Genomic DNA, 19,368 nt, shown 5'->3' with positions numbered 1-19,368 from the left:
TGCAAAGGTTGCAATCTCAGATATATTATGTTCTAGCTATAACATTTTCTAGGAATTTTTCTAATGAACCTGCATAGTACCTTATAATAAATATGAGACCAGCAACATCTAAAGTAGAAAACTTTAGGTGGACATTGTTATAAATGACACTGATTCAGTGTGAAAAGGTCACAGTAACAAGAAAGCCACTAAAAGTGTCATCTGGACTTCATGAGAATTCACCAAAGTAAATGTTTTGTGCAAAAGTATGAGATTATAAAATACATTAAAATAGCAGTAATTAGCAATAACTTATTTTCATTAATGAACATAACTAAAAGTACACTAGTAAATACATGCGTTCTATGCATAGCAAAAAAAGATCGATTTTGCTACTCCAAGGAGCAAGTGATAGAAATACCTGATCAGATTCATGTACACAGTGTAAGTGGCACTGGAAGCCAATCAAGGCTTAACAACTGGAGTGAAGAACCAGTGCAGTGAGGAAATCTAATCAGACCCCATTTCCCATGAGACTGTCACTGTTTCTGTCACACACACCCATTTCAGGTGCCAGGTGGCACTAAAACCTCATGCCCATCAGGATGAACCAGTCGTTCCATCCCTTCTATTTCCCTAACCTGGGTTGAGAAGGGCACTTGGGCAATGGAACACAGTCATCAGCACACATTCATGTTCAGCCTTGAAAGAATTAGGTTTTAGATGCTCACACTGATCCAAGGAAAACTTAAACATGCGGGATCACTTTTTAAAAAGCAGAGACGGAAATGTGGAGAAAGTCAGGACCTCTGTCACTCCTCTTTTTTTTTTTAGATTTAATTTTATTGTTATTATACTTTAAGTTTTAGGGAACATGTGCACAATGTGCAGGTTTGTTACATATGTATACATGTGCCATGTTGGTGTGCTGCACCCATTAACTTGTCATTTAGCATTAGGTGTATCTTCTAATGCTATCCCTCCCCCCTCCCCCCACCCCACAACAGTCCCCAGTGTGTGATGTTCCCCTTCCTGTGTCCATGTGTTCTCATTGTTCAATTCCCACCTATGTCACTCCTCTTTTGATCACCATGACAGACAGGGATCATGGCCACATAAAGCTATTTTAGCTTTCAAATTACCCTTTGAGCATTTGTCTTACTTAACCCCTTGATCTTATCATTTTTTGACTCCTGGGAGGTTGCAATCCCATGTTTATCTACTCTCTTCATCATTGCTGCCTTCCTTTCCTCAGTCTCTATTCTCCCATTTTCAAACACACATAGTCCTTCTCTGTCACAAATTATCAATCTTACAATTTCATTGCCCTCCTCAAAAGGCATTCTGTTTCCCACTTTCTTTGACACCAACTGGCCTATGCAGCTTTCTCCATTTCTTTACCACCCACTTCCTTGTTAGTTTTTTGCAAACTGGCTTCCCATTCTGCCTCCTTTCCCAACCCAATACCAGTTGTTTTTTTTTTAATTTTATTATTATTATACTTTAAGTTTTAGGGTACATGTGCACAACGTGCAGGTTTGTTACATATGTATACATGTATCATGTTGGTGTGCTGCACCCATCAACTCGTCATTTAGCATTAGGTATATCTCCTAATGCTATCCCTCCCCCCTCCCCCCACCCCACAACAGTCCCCAGTGTGTGATGTTCCCCTTCCTGTGTCCATGTGTTCTCATTGTTCAGTTCCCACCTATGAGTGAGAACATGCGGTGTTTGGTTTTTTGTCCTTGCAATAGTTTGCTGAGAATTTTTTAAAGCTACCAAGTATCTCTTTTCAAACACTTTTCCTTATTCTGTTTGATGTCCATGCCACTGTCCTCTGTAAAGACTTCGTGATACATTTCTTGTTTCTTGCCTTCTGCGACCTGACATTATCCATAGTTTCCTCTTTTTCTGATGCTTCTTTCTTATTTTTATTTATTTATTTATTTATTTTTTGCCTATTGGTTGCATTTTTCTCATTCTACTTTAAAGCTGTGAAAATTGTTCAGGGCTCAGACCTTGCTTTTCCAATCTTTTTCCTTTCTAGAGCAAGGGACTTTAAACTATGTTCCTCAGTCTGAAGTACCTAAGAAGCTATCACGAAGGTTCAAAGAACAGCTGAGAGGGTAGGCAATGGGTGCCTTCCTACCACTTGAAACAGAATAGTTCTGATTTTACCTGTTTTATTTGTTTTACATAGTTTCTTTTGGAGAGTTTATCTGTATTCATCAGTGTACTGAAAATTATATCAGTAATAAAACCTGGATTCCATTTCTTGTTTTACCACTATCTATATAACTTCAGACAAATATTTTAAAGCATGAATGCATCTCTTGCATCTAGTCCTGTGAATGCCCTTTGACTGAACTACTTTTCTGCCCTATTCCTTAGCACCTTCCTAACTTCTACTGCATTTTTATTCTACATTATTTCCTCCAGGAAGCCTTCTCTGAACCTCAAATCTGGGTTAGGTGCTCTCCTGATGTGCTGCTATAGCATTCTGTACCAACCTCTTAACCCGGCACTCATTTCCTTATGCTGTCTGTTTATCTACATTCCCTACTAAACTGGAAGCTCACTGAGGACAGAATATGATCACCATGGTTTTCCTAGCATCTAGTATAGTGCCTGGCATGTAGTAGATTTGAAAATCCAACCAGAGATAATTACATATCCCAGCAAGGATATCCAAATTCAGTGAGATTCTCTTTCAGGTAAGGATAAATGAAAAGGCGTGTATCAATGTTATCCCTGGTTTTGATCAAACTGTTCTTCCCATTTGCCTGTTTTCTGAGTGTCCCTGACACCTATGCTCAGTCCTTTCTTAGCCCTGTTTACAACATTCTCACTATTTGCTTTTAATGGGAAAATTATTTTATATTTCCACTTTGATTTTTCTTGTTCAAAAATAGGGGTCAGTTGTTTAAAGTTATCTCTAAATATAAAATAAAAGTGAAAGTACTAAAACTCACATTATTTTCAACATAATATCATTTTGTCATTCTTAACAAAATTATAACATTGCACTATTTTGGTCTGATTTCAACAATTTAAACTTCTGATAGTAAATAAAGATTAAAAAATATTAAAAGGGTTCAAGGCCATATCTAAGCAGTTTATAGGGAAATGATTGGTGGTTGATGCAGAGATTACAACTGTCTCCTAAAGAACATATTGCTTCAGATATTTGCAGTATAAAAAACTGCATATAAACACAATAAAAAATTCTACAATTAAATAATGGGGTCATTTAATGGCCACATATAGTCTGCAGACAAAGCCTTAGAGACATTTCAGACTGTTGATACACCAAAACTAGAAAAAGCAATAGATCCAATCATATCTTTAATCCCGGACTGTAACATCAACTTCAACAACTAATATCTGAGTATTTCCATCAAAATGTCACAAGTGCCAAAACCAAAATTAAATTTTCATTCAGTGATTTATGTTTTTACCACACTTTCAAACATCTACTAAGATTTAGACCCAATAAGTTTATTTTACCTTATTGCTCTAAATTTGAAATCTTATATTTTCATTACTATGTTTCTTTGGATTATTGTAAATTAAAAAGACCCTGAAATAACGCCAAATAACATCTATTTCGCTAAGGTAAAATTCGTGTATATTAAAATGGAATTGGTTCCTTATCTACTTATTTTAGAGAACACTGGACAAATAGAACTTTAAAAAGATACTCTTGGCAGAGATGGTATAATGAGAATGCAAGTAGCAGATGAGTGGCCGATTAAATAACTTTTAAAATCCTGTTCAACTCTGAGAGTCAGGATTTAGGTCATGAATCAACTTAAGGCACATTCTCTGCTGAGTAATTTCCTCATATTTCTTGTAACAATAGCAATATTTGTCAAAAGAAAAGCCCCAAGGCCAGCAGGGGAAATGGTACTTACGAGTATTGTGTCAGCAGTTCCAGATCATTATGCATGTTGATTGGATATGCTTCACTGAGTTCAAACAACTTCTCCAGGGCCTCATAAATGAAAATGATGCAAATCAGGGAAGCAAAAGCTTCTTCAGTAAACCGAGTGATGTAGCAGACAAGGGAACTAGCATCTGTGGCCACAAGTATGATACATAGAGTTGCAGTCCAAAGTCCAATGCTAGCTCTTAAAGATAGGTATGACAGCCCATATTCTCTGGGAGGAGGAAAAGGAAAGAACAGTGAAAAGAAGGTCATTTAACAGCTTGTTATCATTTTAAGCAAATGAAAATAAACCTCATTAGGAAGTGAAAGTAAATAAGCTTCACATCCCAGGAGTATCTAAACTCAAGACTGTCTAAAGCAGGGGTCCCCAACCCCTGGTCCGTGGCCTGTTATGAAAAGGGTTGCACAGCAGGAGGTGAGTGGCAGGCGAGTGAGCATTACCGCCTGAGCTCAGACTCTTGTCAGATCAGTGGGGACGTTAGATTCTCATAGGAGCACAAGCCCTATTGTGAACTGTGCATGTGAGGAATCTAGGTTGTGTGCTCCTTATGAGAATCTAATGCCTGATGATCTGAGGTGAACAGTTTCATTCCAAAACCATCCCCTCAACCCTCTTTGTGGAAAAATTGTCTTCCATGAAACCAGTCCCTGGTGCCAAAATGGTTGCAGACCACCGGTCTAAAGGGAACATCTAAAGGGACAAAATTAAAAGGGATTTATCGATGCTTATAACTGAGTCTTACTTTTTAAAAATATTACATAAAAATATACATAAATATTTTACTTTTCCTCTATTCCCATGATGAAGCAAAAATGATAAACTGAATCAAATCAGGCAATTCTGTCTCTATCAACAGACCTCCAAAAGTGATGTTGGGAGAAGTATAAATACAGTAAAGAAAAAAGGAAGAGGCTAAGGGCCAAAAAGTACATAACACTTACTTGCAAAATTTAAACAAAATCTTTTCAAACACCAAAACTGGTCCTGTACTGCCTAATATGGTAAGAGGCTGTCCACCAAAGAGAGAATAGGCTATCCCGGTCATGGATGCTCCAAAGAGAGATTCAATTGCACTCTGTGTAGAGATATAAATGGTTCAATTACCTAAGCTGTACAGGAGGCCATTGTAGCTAAGGAGAAGACATTTAAAATACATGGATATGTGCTTTGTGCTTCACCCTGAAAAGTCTAGCAACCCTGGGCAAGACGTGGGGTAGGAGGATGACTAAAGGGGCTGACAGCAAGAAGAAAATGCATAGTAGCAAAGGTGGGAGTGTTCTCTTCACTTTCCTATCTCACGTCTCTGTTGCCTTACAAAAGGTTTAAATGTATTCAGGATTAGTGTCTGGACAGAAACATGGCCCGGGTATATAGCAAATGGACCTCTTGTGAGACAAGAATGGAGCCTAAACCTAGTTTAGGATTGGGGGCGCTGAGGGCAAGGCATCAGATGAGAACCTTTTGTAAGACTCAGAACTAGTTATTCTGAGACATTCCACTCCCAGATTACCAGTTCCACTAGCCATCCAGGAAATTCATATAAGGTGTATCTGCCAGACCATATCTCAAATCTCTCCTCAGAAAAGAATCCAAAATTAAATGCTCACTTATCTAACTATGAATCTTAAAAATGGATTATGTTTCAAAGTTCAGAGAAAAGCATAATACATACTATACGCCCTTCAGTTGCTTCTCCCAGCAGTCCTCCAAACGTGATGACAGGAGACATACACGCGCAGTAGAGAAATAGAAAAGATGCTAAGCACTGCAGGCTGAAAGCATCTCTGAAGTCACTCCAGAAGTATGGAGCTTTTCTTTTGATATCTAAAATAAGTCCCCCAAAAATCCTAAGACAGGGGGGAAAACACAATAGTGAAACCCAAATATAAAAAACACACAAGTCAAAATGCTCATTTGCTTTGTTGGCAGGTCACAGTATACGTTTTCCATCAGCAGAGGTGAGACACACATTAACCTGCTGCATTGTATTATAACAATCTACAGGGAGGCACTGCACAACTACGTTCATTACCTCAATTCCTAACCCAATATCGTGTCAACCACCAAAAATCCCAGGTTCTCTTAAACAAGGTTCAGAGCTGTTTACCAATCATAATCCAAATAATGAGATTCAAGGATTACTCTAATCTCTGTACCATTTCTACATCAACCTACTCCTCCTAAACTCAGGCCTACAACCCTCAATCATTGGCAGTATTTCTAAATGTTTAATTCCATTTAGCATAGCAGGAAGTGAGGGAGGGAGGGTTAGCTGGCTTTTGTATACTCCAGTAGTGAGCATCACCCTAGAGAGAAAAAGCAATGTTTAACCATGGCTCCAGTTACCTACTCTCTCGGCCAAAAAACAAACAAACAAAAATCCCTCACCAGATATTGTTGCAGGAAGACATCTAAATGTCCTTTTGGATGGCAGCAATACTTAGTAGAGACAGATAGGTTTCAGAGCTGTTTTCATTTTTAGAAAACTAGGAGGGAGTCCTTATAATAATAAAACTAGATAAATGTAATTTTGATCCACTATTGCGTTAACATATCCCAGCATCTGTGATTCACAAGACAATAGTGACCTTACTTGGTATAAATTCATTTACTCCAAATATATTCAAAACCATGTTGAAACACTTGAAAGATAATTATTTTGGGGGAAAAGTATTAAACTGTGAAATTATGCTTGAAATTTGAGAGCTTTTTTTAAATCTATAAGAAATGAGAGCATTAATAAGTAGGTATTCTCATTTTATGAACATTTAATAACAATACGCAGACTTAACATTTGGCTACTGTAAGTTTTGCTCCATGGAATAATGATGTGATAGCAAAAATGAATAAGACTATGAGTAAGTTCCTACATGAAGGTTAATGTCAGTGGTGAAAAAACTTATTATGCTCCAATATACTGCCAGCATGATGAGTATACTTGGATCATAAAAACTGTTTCATTTTTCTTATTTATTTTATGCATAGGAATATTCATTTGGCAGTCCTAGAATCATCTCAGAAAGGACTGTTCTTTTTAGAAATAAATTCTCGTTAGAATTTGAAATAAAAGATGTACATATTATGAATAATTAAAATATTTTACCAAGTAATTTCCCTGATCTGATTTATCTGTAATAGTTACCTATTAATAACTCTTCTACTATTATGCAGGTATAAGATCACTATATTTTCCTGTGATTGCTTCCATTAGAGAGCTGTGGAGTAGGAGAGGGTTGAGAAGAATGAAACTTCAATTGAATAAAAGGACATTTGAAACTCAGAGAAGCTTGCAGAGAACCTGTGAAATATTTGTACACATAAAGATCACCTTAGGCTTCTCTACCCATGTTTGGGAAAACATATGCATTTTTTTTTATTTTAGGGATCATTTCTGAATAATTTGTTAACTTATCAAAGTCACAATTCAAAACAGATTTATTCTACCAGTCTATTTAGGCATTCATTTATGATTTATATCCCACCTAATCCCAAAAAGAATTTGAGGTGGTTATGAGCTATTAATTAGTAATTAATATTTATAGTTTTGAAAGCACTTTATATTAGACCATTGATTCTAATCAATTACTTATTAGAGCATACATTAGTCTGAATAGTTGTTATAGTACTGTGTAATAAATGTGCTTTTAGCAGTAAAAATCTAAATCCGGAAGTGGGAGTTCATTACAGAGAACAGTGCAAGAGCAGCCCAGATGTACACCAGCAACTCCAGGAGAGCAGATGAGTAATGGATACTTCAAGTCATGTCAGCAACAGAATCTGTGGAAGAACTCTGGAGAAGCGAAGATACCGGATATTGGTGACCTGGGAGGATTTAGGAAGCAGTAAGGAAAAGTGAACTTCGAAAAAAATCTAAGCTATGTGGCATGTTACACCTGAGAAAGAGAAAAAAAATACCACCAAAAATAAAAAGACAGCATTTGAAAGTATGAAAGCAAACAGAATGAGTAACAAAGCTTCCAGTGAAGGGAAAAGGAAAAAATTGTTTGAACCATCTCAAATTAGGTATCAAGCCTGAGGAAGACATTAAAGGACATTTCCTCAGAGACAACACATAGATAAAGGGAAAGAACACAGAATTAAAATGCAGAGTGCTCAGGAACTGGAAAGTCAGCTTAGAGGACACATTGCAAGCAGTACAGAAAATGGCCTTGAGGGGAGGGGAGCACCAATCCTGCAAAGCCTTTGCAACTGCCTTTAATTATAATGGAGGCTATACACATATTCCCTGAAGAGAGACCCACCCAAGGGTTTCTGATTTTCTGCTCACACATTGCTTAGAGAGAGACAAGCTGTCAAAAAAACCATGAAGCACCATTTTAAGAAATAAATTGAAGCTTTCATCTCTTCAAAGATGTGTGATTAGAAAAATAAATCATATAGCTCTTTCAAATCACAGCCATAAAAATAAAAAATACCACTATATACATCCTACTTGCATTTAATGAGATAGGGCCTACAAGACTGAGTTGTTGGTATTTAGTTTTATTTCTATCTTCAACTTGAAGCTTTCAATGGGTTCTTTTGGAAGGGTCAATTGACGGTTTTCCTTTTCATTCTAAGAATCTGAGAATGCATTTTATGCACAGCAAAATGAAAGACTAGGTAAAGTATAATGGAAGGGTGTATCCACTGTTTTAGTTTAACAGTAATGACAATCATTAGTAACTTCAGAGAAATCAAACTAATTGGCATTTTCACCCTCAAAAAGCAGGTATTAAAAGTATACAATAAATTAGATCCCAAAATAGCAATTTCTGACAGAGAAGAATGGTATGTCATTTGGTCCTTGAAGTCCCATAGAAGTGATTTTCACTAACCTTCCAGTTCGCTGGAGTTCAGGTCCACTATGTCCTCCGTGGGGCTCTGCTTCCCCATGAGCTGCTGTTCCATTTGGTACAGCAGGAATCTTCCTCTTCTCCTGTGGAGAGTTTTTTTGTTCGTGTGTTTTGTTTTGTTTTAATTTCAGGTGTTAATTGTAAATAATAATAACAGTTCATTTTTCCTTGAAGCAATATGCACAATAGCTGAGAACCCAGGCTCTGTACTTACTTGTTGCTTGACCTCCAGGAAGTTATTTAGCCTTTTAAAGTGTTAGTTTCTTGCTTTGTTTACTGGGGGTAACAACAGTATCTATCTTATAGTGTGACTAAGAGAATTAAATGAGGTGATGGGCACTTATTTATTCTTTCAACTAAAACTGAGTGCCTAGTGTATGCCATTCATTGTAATGAATGCTAGAGCTGCAAAGGTGGGCAATAAAAAGCATTCTGTTAGTGAAGAGACAATAACCTTATAATATCAGGTACAGATGGGAGCTATGAAGAAAAATGAAGTAAGGGAAGGGGCAAAGAGAGAGATCAGGATGTGGGTAGGTTGGCGTTAGGAGGTGTTAAGTATGGTGGTGTTATATGCCTGGCATAGTTTAACTGTTCAAAGAACAGTAACCATCATCACTATTTTTAAAGTATATTTCTCTGTGTAATTCCAGCTCGTGTTTTTCTACCCAGTAAATAGTTTACAATATAGGTCTTTCTAACTCATAGAGTGCCAAAGACTGTTGTAAAAGGAGGCTTCTAATTTAACCAATGACAAATTAGTAGAGATTCAGGTAAGTATTGTTTTCCCATGGTCTATTCCACCTGCTTTTGTTGGTGAATATGATTTCTTAAAAAATCAGAAAGTTCTACCTAAAATCCTACCTATGGTGATCTTAGAGCACACCAATGTGTTCAAAAGCACTTCAAAGGATAATAGGAAAAATCTTAAGTGGTGAAATTATGATTTTTACTTGACCACCATTCCAAAATAGAATTAGTGTAAACATGAAAAACAAAAGTGACTTATAAACTGATCTCACTTACCATGAGACATTTAGATAGAATGATACAGGTTTAAAACATAAAAAAATGTTTTGAAAAATGCTCAATATAAGAAAATTTATTGCTTAATATTTTAACAATTTCCCCAGGCAAATGGATGGACGCAGTAAGACTAAAGTTCAAAGATAAAAGAGAAGCATCTGTCAACTGATGAAGGAACTGTCTTTACAGGTAAATAGGATACATTAATAAAGGGATTTAAGAGTTGCCCTCAATACCTACTTCCCAATCACCTAGGAAAACAATCCATAGCTTTCACAGGTCTCAGAAAGCAAGCATTATTATGTGGTCTTCTGGGAAAATACTACTGACTAGATAAATTAACTCTATTTTATAATGACAAAACTAACAGAAGGTGATGTTTTGGGAGCCAAGTAAAGAACATATATTAAGGAAAAGGGAGTCATCAACTCTTAAATGCTGTTCACTGATATATTAGATAAAATGCAGGCTGAGAATTGACCGTGGGACTTAGCATGGTGGAGATCATTGTTCTCGTATGTATTTTAGTGAAATGGTAGGGGCAAAAGCCTCTTGGAGTGAATGTTAAAAGAGAATTGGAGGAGAGTAACTGGAGACAAGTAGCACAGAGAACTCTTCTGTGGCATTTTGTTATAAAAGGGAATGAATAAGAGTGGCAGGCTGGGTAGTGGTATCAAGAGAGTTCTTTTATTTAAGATTGGTAAATTTAATAGTATTGTATGCTAATAAAAGTGATAAAATACAGAAAAAAAGATTTGATGATATAGAAGAGAAAGAGGAGAATTGGTAGAGTTGTGCTCTTGAGTAGATGTGAAGAGATAGGTTCTTTCTAGTGCACAAGTAGAAGGCTGACTTTGGCTATTTCATCAATAGTAATGAACAGGAAGGCAGAGTATGTGGATGCATGTAGCAATCTATAGAAGTTCTTTTTTGATTGTTTCAAATTTCTTAGGGAAGTAAAAGGCACATCAGCATATGAGAGTGAGGGTCAGAAAGGATGTGCTGAAGGCTTGAGGAGAGAAGAATAAGTGTGAAATAGTCATCAAGTGAGAATGATTGGACTAGGAAAGTGTAGTATGATGAACCTGCAACACAAAGGGCTCACTTGAGGTATGTGGTCATGAATTTATGTGAGACCAGTTAGTGTGGTTACATGTTTTCCTTCAGCTTCAGCTTCATCAGTGCAGTACAGAGTAGTGTTGGATTCTCACAGGGTTGTGGTTTTGCCAAGCAAGTACACGACATGAGAGAAGAGCAAATAAGTTGAGGGTACACAAAAGGGAGTGATTTTAATGACTGATGCAAAGTTCTAATGAACATTTTCAGGGTTATCCCTGGAGGTGACAGGTTATTCTTCTCTTAACTGAAAGGGAAAAAATATTTAAAATGCTGGGATTTGCACATTTCAAATGAATAAAAAAGATGGAAATGATCCCAATGGTGAAAAAATTTGAAAGAGTATGAGGTCAGAATGTTTAATGTATATTAACTCATTTCACTCCGTCTAATAGAAAACATAGTCTCATGCTATCTATTATTCAATTACAACATACATTTTTAAAACATGAATGTTGAAAAGAAGCATAGAGCATATCTGTAATTTCAAATTTGTTGTATAGAACTATGCTGTCTAATATGATAGCCACAAACTGCATATGTCTATTTACATTTAAGGTAATTAAAATGAAAAATTCTGATCTTTAGTTACAATGGCAACATTTCTAATGCTTACTAGTGGCTTGATTACTGGATAGCATAGATGTAGAATATTTCCATTATTGCAGAAAACTCTGTTGGACAGTGCTGATACAGAACATAAACAGAGAGTTTAAAACATTTGTTCAAGGTCATACATACAGATAATTGCAGAACTCGGATGCTTTGATTCTTAATTTGATGTTCTTTCTATGACTGCCTCTCAATACCCAGAATCCAATAATTAATTCAATTTTAAAGGGTGTCATAAAATCATAAACAATATTGGCCTCCCATCACTCAACTTGCCTCAAAAACATTATTGTTCACAAAGGTGTTTTCAAAAACACTTAACTTCAATGTTTCAATAGCTAATGGGTATTACAGTGAATTTTAAAGCCTCATTCTGAATGTATTAATATTTTGCTGCATTTCTCCAAATAACATTAATTAAAGAGTTTCTACATACTCAGGAGGCATTATATTGCCTTTTCTAATATCATTAGTACAAAGATGTATTCTACAAGTACAGAAATGAGACAATCTATAAACCCTACAATTAATTATTAGGCAACTGTTTTTATTTTAATAGTAGATCAACTGAAATATGTGGTAGCAGTTACAGAATCACAAAATGGTAAGTTTTGAGAAAAGGAAATAGTCTTTAATAATTATGAAATGACTTCAAAATGAAAATATAAAAATGAGGTATTCATATAGTTTCTTTAAATTGACAGTGAAATTGAGATACCCTTTTTAAGTACTCATGGTTGAGTGGTACAACTGCTCATTCGCCCACCTCTGGCAAAGCAGGAAAATTTCTAATTCCAGGGCTGGGTCAATTAGACCATCTGCTGCTTCCAATAGGGTAGCAGAGTCAGGCAAGGCTGAACTCCACAGGGCAAGGGCCAAAGGCAAGACTAAGTACACAACAATTTGGGAGGGTTGTGGGAGGCAGATTCAGTAGGCATAGAGGTGGCAGTATGAGGAGTGAGCTTAACAAATATTTGGTCATCACTCTTAATATTCATGCCTGCAATTTAAAAAATGACCCTAGAAAATAGCAATGCTTTATATTTCTATCTTTCTGGATTGTATGATGGGTAAAATATACATTAGATGTTCATAAACAAAATTTAAAAAATCTTTATATCATACATTCACAAAAAAGCAATACAAATATAAGAATTATAATTTTAAAATCTTCCCAATATTTCCTGTGATTAGCAGTAATAAATATGGAGTTTTCTATATAATATGATTAAGTCATGTCTTTGAATTTTCCTAATGCTTGCCAATTTCAAAGTGATGTATCAAAACATACAAGGACAGTAATGGGCTTTCTCTTAGGCCATATTTAATGTTGTTATTAAAATTTTAATATTCCTCTTGGATAATATGTTTTAAGTAGGGGCTAAAATCTTTCCAGGCATATGGCACTGTTTGATTAGTAGGTTGTCAACAAACTGCCAAGTTTCTCAGTAATGTGTGTTAGGTAGTACTAAGAAAGATCTTGTAACTTCATGCCCCTTCTGCCTTAGAGGCTATCCTTTAAATCATTTGAATCTTCTTGATGGGTTATGCTATTGTAAAACACGCATTTATGAGCATGGAATGTTCTTCCATTTGTTTGTATCCTCTTTTATTTCATTGAGCAGTGGTTTGCAGTTCTCCTTGAAGAGGTCCTTCACGTCCCTTGTAAGTTGGATTCCTAGGTACTTTATTCTCTCATGGATAGGAGAATCAATATTGTGAAAATGGCCATACTGCCCAAGGTAATTTATAGATTCAATGCCAGCCCCATCAAGCTACCAGTGACTTTCTTCACAGAATTGGAAAAAAACTACTTTAAAGTTCATATGGAACCAGAAAAGAGCCCGCATCGCCAAGTCAATCCTAAGCCAAAAGAACAAAGCTGGAGGCATCACACTACCTGACTTCAAACTATACTACAAGGCTACAGTAACCAAAACAGCATGGTACTGGTACCAAAACAGAGATATAGATCAATGGAACAGAACAGAGCCCTCAGAAATAACGCTGCATATCTACAACTATCTGATCTTTGACAAACCTGACAAAAACAAGCAATGGGGAAAGGATTCCCTATTTAGTAAATGGTGCTGGGAAAACTGGCTAGCCATATGTAGAAAGCTGAAACTGGATCCCTTCCTTACACCTTATACAAAAATTAATTCAAGATGGATTAAAGACTTAAACGTTAGACCTAAAACCATAAAAACCCTAGAAGAAAACCTTGGCATTACCATTCAGGACATAGGCATGGGCAAGGACTTCATGTCTAAAACACCAAAAGCAATGGCAACAAAAGCCAAAATTGATAAATGGGATCTAATTAAACTAAAGAGCTTCTGCACAGCAAAAGAAACTACCATCAGAGTGAACAGGCAACCTACAAAATGGAAGAAAATTTTCGCAACCTACTCATCTGACAAAGGGCTAATATCCAGAATCTACAATGAACTCAAACAAATTTACAAGAAAAAAACAAACAGCCCCATCAAAAAGAGGGCAAAGGATATGAACAGACACTTTTTAAAAGAAGACATTTATGCAGCCAAAAGACACATGAAAAAATGCTCATCATCACTGGCCATCAGAGAAATGCAAATCAAAACCACAATGAGATACCATCTCACACCAGTTAGAATGGTGATCATTAAAAAGTCAGGAAACAACAGGTGCTGGAGAGGATGTGGAGAAATAGGAACACTTTTACAGTGTTGGTGGGACTGTAAACTAGTTCAACCATTGTGGAAGTCAGTGTGGCGATTCCTCAGGGATCTAGAACTAGAAATACCATTTGACCCAGCCATCCCATTACTGGGTATATACCCAAAGGACTATAAATCATGCTGCCATAAAGACACATGCACACGTATGTTTATTGCGGCACTATTCACAATAGCAAAGACTTGGAACCAACCCAAATGTCCAACAATGATAGACTGGATTAAGAAAATGGGGCACATATACACCATGGAATACTATGCAGCCATAAAAATGATGAGTTCACATCCTTTGTAGGGACATGGATGAAATTGGAAATCATCATTCTAAGTAAACTATCGCAAGGGCAAAAAACCAAACACCACATGTTCTCACTCATAGATAGGAATTGAACAATGAGAACACATGGACACAGGAAGGGGAACATCACACTCTGGGGACTGTTGTGGAGTGGGGGGATTGGGGAGGGATAGCATTAGGAGATATACCTAATGCTAAATGACGAGTTAATGGGTGCAGCACACCAGCATGGCACATGTATACATATGTAACTAACCTGCACATTGTGCACATGTACCCTAAAACTTAAAGTATAATAATAATAAAATAAATAAATAAATAAATAAAATAAAATAAAACATGCATTTAAAAGACAAAAAAAATTTCAATTTCAAAGAATGTCTTCAAATATACATACCTGGGAAGGAACATTTTTGGGAGGCTCTATTCGAATGCTTGGATCCCATTCTCCAGGAGGGAGAACAGTAACCTGATCCAGAAACTCATCAATTCCTGATACCAAGTCATTACGATCTTTAGCTTTATAGGCAACATCATGAAATACCTTTAGAAGAAATAGAAATATTATTTATAGTTTAAAAATAATTATAAAATATTAATGTGTTCAGTGTTTTCAACTCAGTTATCTCACATGTGATTATAACAATTTGAAGAAATAGACAGCTCTGACTCTAAAGAAGTTTATATTGTAAAATATTATAATTTATTTTATGGATCCATATAGGTAACTATTTTTCTTATGATGTCAGATGAATGTTGAAATTTCTAGAGGGAAGGAGTAAGGGAAAGAAAAAGGAGGATGAAAGGAAGCTCATTAAACTAGAATTAGGCAAAAGTTATTTATGTATGGGAAAATCAGTTTCTGGAGGAAGCCTTTGCTTACAAATAGAAATAAAAATTTGTAAAATGTGTTGGAAATTTCAGCAGTATTTATACCCTGGCATAAATAAATTAATTTAAAAGGTTAATTTTGTTTCCATTTTGAAAATAATACTAAGGTTATGTTAGTATTTTCTGGATATATAGTCATTCCTCAGTATCTTTGAGGGATTGGTTCCAGGATTCCCTGCAGATACCAAAATCTATGGATACTTGAGTTCCTTACATAAAATGGAGTGGTATTTGCACATAACCTATGCATATACTCCTATATTTAGAGGATCCCCAACTTTCTATGGTTTCTCTTACAATCTTTTGACTTTATGATGGTGCAAAAGTGACATGCATTGAGTAGGCTCCTCAACTTTCAGTGGGGTTAAGTCTGGATAAACCTATCATAAGTTGAAAACATCATAAGTCAAAAACATAGTTTCAACTTATGATATTTTCAATGGGGGGACATAATCCCCCATTGAAAGTTGAGGAGCATCTGTACTTTAAATTATTTCTAGATTATTATAATATCTATACAATGTATATGCTATATAGTTATTATACTGTATAATTTTTATGCATATTATTTTTATTGTAAAATTGTTATTTTTTATTGTCCCCCCCTCGAATATTTTTGATTTTTGTTTTTAGAGGCAGGGTCTCACTCTGTCATGCAGGCTGGAATGCAGTGGCACAGTCATACCTCACTGCAGCCTTGAACTCCTAGACTTAAGCTCCTGCTTAAGCTCCTGTCTTCCAAGTAGCTGGGACTACAGGTGTGTACCACAAAACCTGGCTAATTTTTAAAAAATGTCTTGTAGAGACAGAGTCTTGCTATGTTGCCTGGGCTGGTCTTGAACTCCTGGCCCCAAACCATCCTCCACCTTGGCCTCCCAAAGTGCTGGGATTATAGGTGTGAGCTACTGCACCCTGACTTTTCAAATATTTTTGATTTGCAGTTAGTTAAGTTCAAGGGTGCAGAACCTGAAGATACAGAGGGCCAACTATATATTATATCTACACAGTGCAGAAAGTTCATTTCCACTCAAAGTATGAGTTACATTTCATACTTGTCCCTTCCACCTCCCCTCCGCACACATGTGCTATGTTAGCCATTTAGGCTGTTCACAGATATTCCAGGTTTTCTTCTAGACCACATGGTAAGATTGTACTTCTTTGCCTTCTTTGATATTTGGATCAGGTATGTTCTACTTGGGTGTACATATGTCAGTTTTGAATGGAAGTTATGAGTACCAATGTGTGACTTATCACATTGCTTTTTTTCTGGTTTAGTGACTGAGAAAACACAGGTCCAGCTAGAGCTTCTATAAGCACAGGGGGCCTAAGTGATTATAATGAGCAGAGCCTCTCTCCTACATCTTGATGAACATTTAGCATGATAGAAATAAATCCTTATTGTTTTAAGCCATTAATATTTTAGTTGGTTATTCCTGCAGCATAACCTAATTTATCTTATCATACTCAGGAATTACGTACTTAATATAGTAAGTGGGGAAAATAAAAATAAGGATGAAGAGAAAAAATTAATTTACACTGAATATAATATAAATATTTCTGACACTTTAAATTTTACTTGGGATGAAATGATACAAGTATTTGAGATTAAGGACTCCTATATTATTCTTTATGCTGGCCTAAATTACAGTGACCAAATGTCCCAAAATTGCCAGGAAAATTCTGCTTTCAAATATTCTATTTTACTTTTAGACCATTTGTTTCCATTTCTGGTTTGATACTCAATACAAACTGCTAAGTAATAATGATCATTTTAGAAAGCTTTTTCTTGACTTTCCAACTAAGAACACGTCACAAAACATTACTGGTCTGATAAACAGACTTTGCTTAGGATAATACGAAAATGTTAAAGATCCATTAATGGTTTAGTTGTATTTTGAGAAAGAGATTTTTTTTAATATTAAAAATATAGATTTCCATGCCACAAGCCTCTTATAAAGATGGCTACATGGCCCTGAGACCTAACTGGAATACTTAAGGATTGCAAAAGTTCTTAGTCCTCAATGAGAGTTTAGCAACCCTACTCTTTTCCTGTTAGTAGCAACTCTCTTGAAATCTTTCTTAATTTGATCACATTTAATTAGAAAACTGCTTTGCGAGATCACATTATCCTATACCATGTTTTAGGTAGATGAATGTCCAAATTCATCCAGGACAACAGATTTCATGTTATTTTAAAGCTCCCTAAAGGTATAGATGCCATAATTTGTTTAATTTTAAATCATAAATAGTACTTACTATTGTTTCCCTATCACCAATGTTATCAATAGCTTAATTATTTTACATTCCTCTTCTACCTTCTCTTTGTCAAGCTAACCTAACAGTCTGATTTCAGTGTATATCAGCCTTCCCTGACCCCCTTCTCAAACTAGACTATTGGTTCAATCAAAAAAAGAAAGTTTTTCAGCACAAAAAGGCTGAAAATTCCAAAAACCAGAATGCTGCTTCTCCTCCAAAGGATCACAACTCCTTGCCAGCAAGGGAACAAAACTGGATGGAGAATGAGTTTGATGAATTGACAGAAGTAGGCTTCAGAAGGTGGTTAATAACAAACTCCTCCAAGCTAAAGGAGCATGTTCTAACCCAATGCAAGGAAGCTAAGAACCTTGAAGAAAGGTTAGAGGAATTGCTAACTAGAATAACCAGCTAGAGAAGAATATAAATGACCTGATGGAGCTGAAAAACACAACACAAGAACTTCGTGAAGCATACACAAGTATTGATAGCTGAATCAATCAAGTGGAAGAAAGGATATTAGAGAGTGAAGATCTACTTAATAAAATAAAGCAAGAAGACAAGATTAGAGAAAAAATAATGAAAAGGAATGAACAATGCCTCCAAGAAATATGGGACCATGTGAATAGACCAAACCTACGTTTGATTGGTGTACCTGAAAGTGGTGGGGAGAATAGGACCAAGTTGGAAAACATTCTTCAAGATATTATCCAGGAGAACTTCCCCAACCTAGCAAGGCAAGCCAATATTCAAATTCAGGAAATACACCACAAAGATACTCCTCGAGAAGAGAAACCCCAAGACACAAAATCATCAGATTCACCAAGGTTGAAATGAAGGGAAAAATGTTAAGGGCAGCCAGAAAGAAAGGTCGGGTTACCCACAAAGGGAACCCCATCAGACTAACAGTGGATCTCTCTGCAGAAACCCAACATGCCAGAAGAGAGTGGGGGCCAATATTCAACATTCTTAAAGAAAAGAAATTTCAACCCAGAATTTCATATCCAGCCAAACTAAGCTTCATAAGCAAAGGAGAAATAAAATCCTTTACAGACAAGCAAATGCTGAGAGATTTTGTCACTACCAGGCCTGCCTTACAAGAGCTCCTGAAGGAAGCACTAAATATGGAAAGGAAAAACTGGTACCTTCCACTGAAAAACACAGCAAATTGTAAAGACCATTGACACTATGAAGAAACAGAAGGGAATCAACTAATGGGGAAAATAACCAGCTAGCATTATAATGACAGGATCAAATTCACACATAACAATATTAACTTTAAATATAAATGGGCTAAATGCCCCAATTAAAAGACACAGACTGGCAACTTGGATAAAGAGTCAAGACCCATTGGTGTGCTGTATTCAGGAGACCCATCTCACATGCAAAGACACACACAGGCTCAAAATAAAGGGATGGAGGAACATTTACCAAGCAAATGGAAAGCAAAATGCAAGCTGGGGTTGCAATCCTAGTCTCCAATAAAACAGGCTTTAAACCAACGAAGATCAAAAAAGACAAAGAAGGGCATTACCTAATGGTAAAGGGATCAATGCAACAAGAAGAGCTGACTATCTTAAATATATATGCACCCAATACAGGAGCACCCAGATTCATAAAGCAAGTTCTTAGAGAACTACAAAGAGATTGAGACTCCCATACAA

General features: G+C 36.2%; 1 protein-coding gene and 1 long non-coding RNA gene across 21 annotated transcripts in view; one reads left to right on the top strand and one right to left on the bottom strand.

Annotated features, from left to right (window-relative positions):
• The window catches only part of SLC4A10 (solute carrier family 4 member 10), a 363,956-nt gene that overhangs the window by 74,533 nt on the left and 270,055 nt on the right, over positions 1-19,368 (bottom strand). For all 19 annotated transcript variants that reach the window (XM_063790514.1, XM_054679076.1, XM_063790518.1 and 16 more), the window contains 5 exons: positions 14,958-15,104; positions 8,771-8,871; positions 5,605-5,779; positions 4,874-5,007; positions 3,897-4,142 (listed from right to left, as the gene is read on the bottom strand). In XM_063790514.1, coding sequence (XP_063646584.1) covers positions 3,897-4,142; positions 4,874-5,007; positions 5,605-5,779; positions 8,771-8,871; positions 14,958-15,104 — 803 coding nt within the window. The remainder of the gene's footprint in view (positions 1-3,896; positions 4,143-4,873; positions 5,008-5,604; positions 5,780-8,770; positions 8,872-14,957; positions 15,105-19,368) is intronic.
• Positions 1-19,368, top strand: part of LOC107973811 (uncharacterized) — a 29,430-nt gene that overhangs the window by 3,154 nt on the left and 6,908 nt on the right. For both annotated transcript variants that reach the window (XR_001716267.2, XR_008546614.2), the window contains exons 3-4: positions 7,581-7,774; positions 9,922-10,003. This is a non-coding gene — a long non-coding RNA (uncharacterized LOC107973811). The remainder of the gene's footprint in view (positions 1-7,580; positions 7,775-9,921; positions 10,004-19,368) is intronic.

The sequence above is a fragment of the Pan troglodytes genome, chromosome 13 (genome assembly GCF_028858775.2).
Source record: "Pan troglodytes isolate AG18354 chromosome 13, NHGRI_mPanTro3-v2.0_pri, whole genome shotgun sequence".
NCBI lineage: Eukaryota > Metazoa > Chordata > Mammalia > Primates > Hominidae > Pan > Pan troglodytes.
The sequence above is the reverse complement of the archived record's forward strand: the minus strand, read 5'-3'. Positions and strand labels throughout refer to the sequence as shown.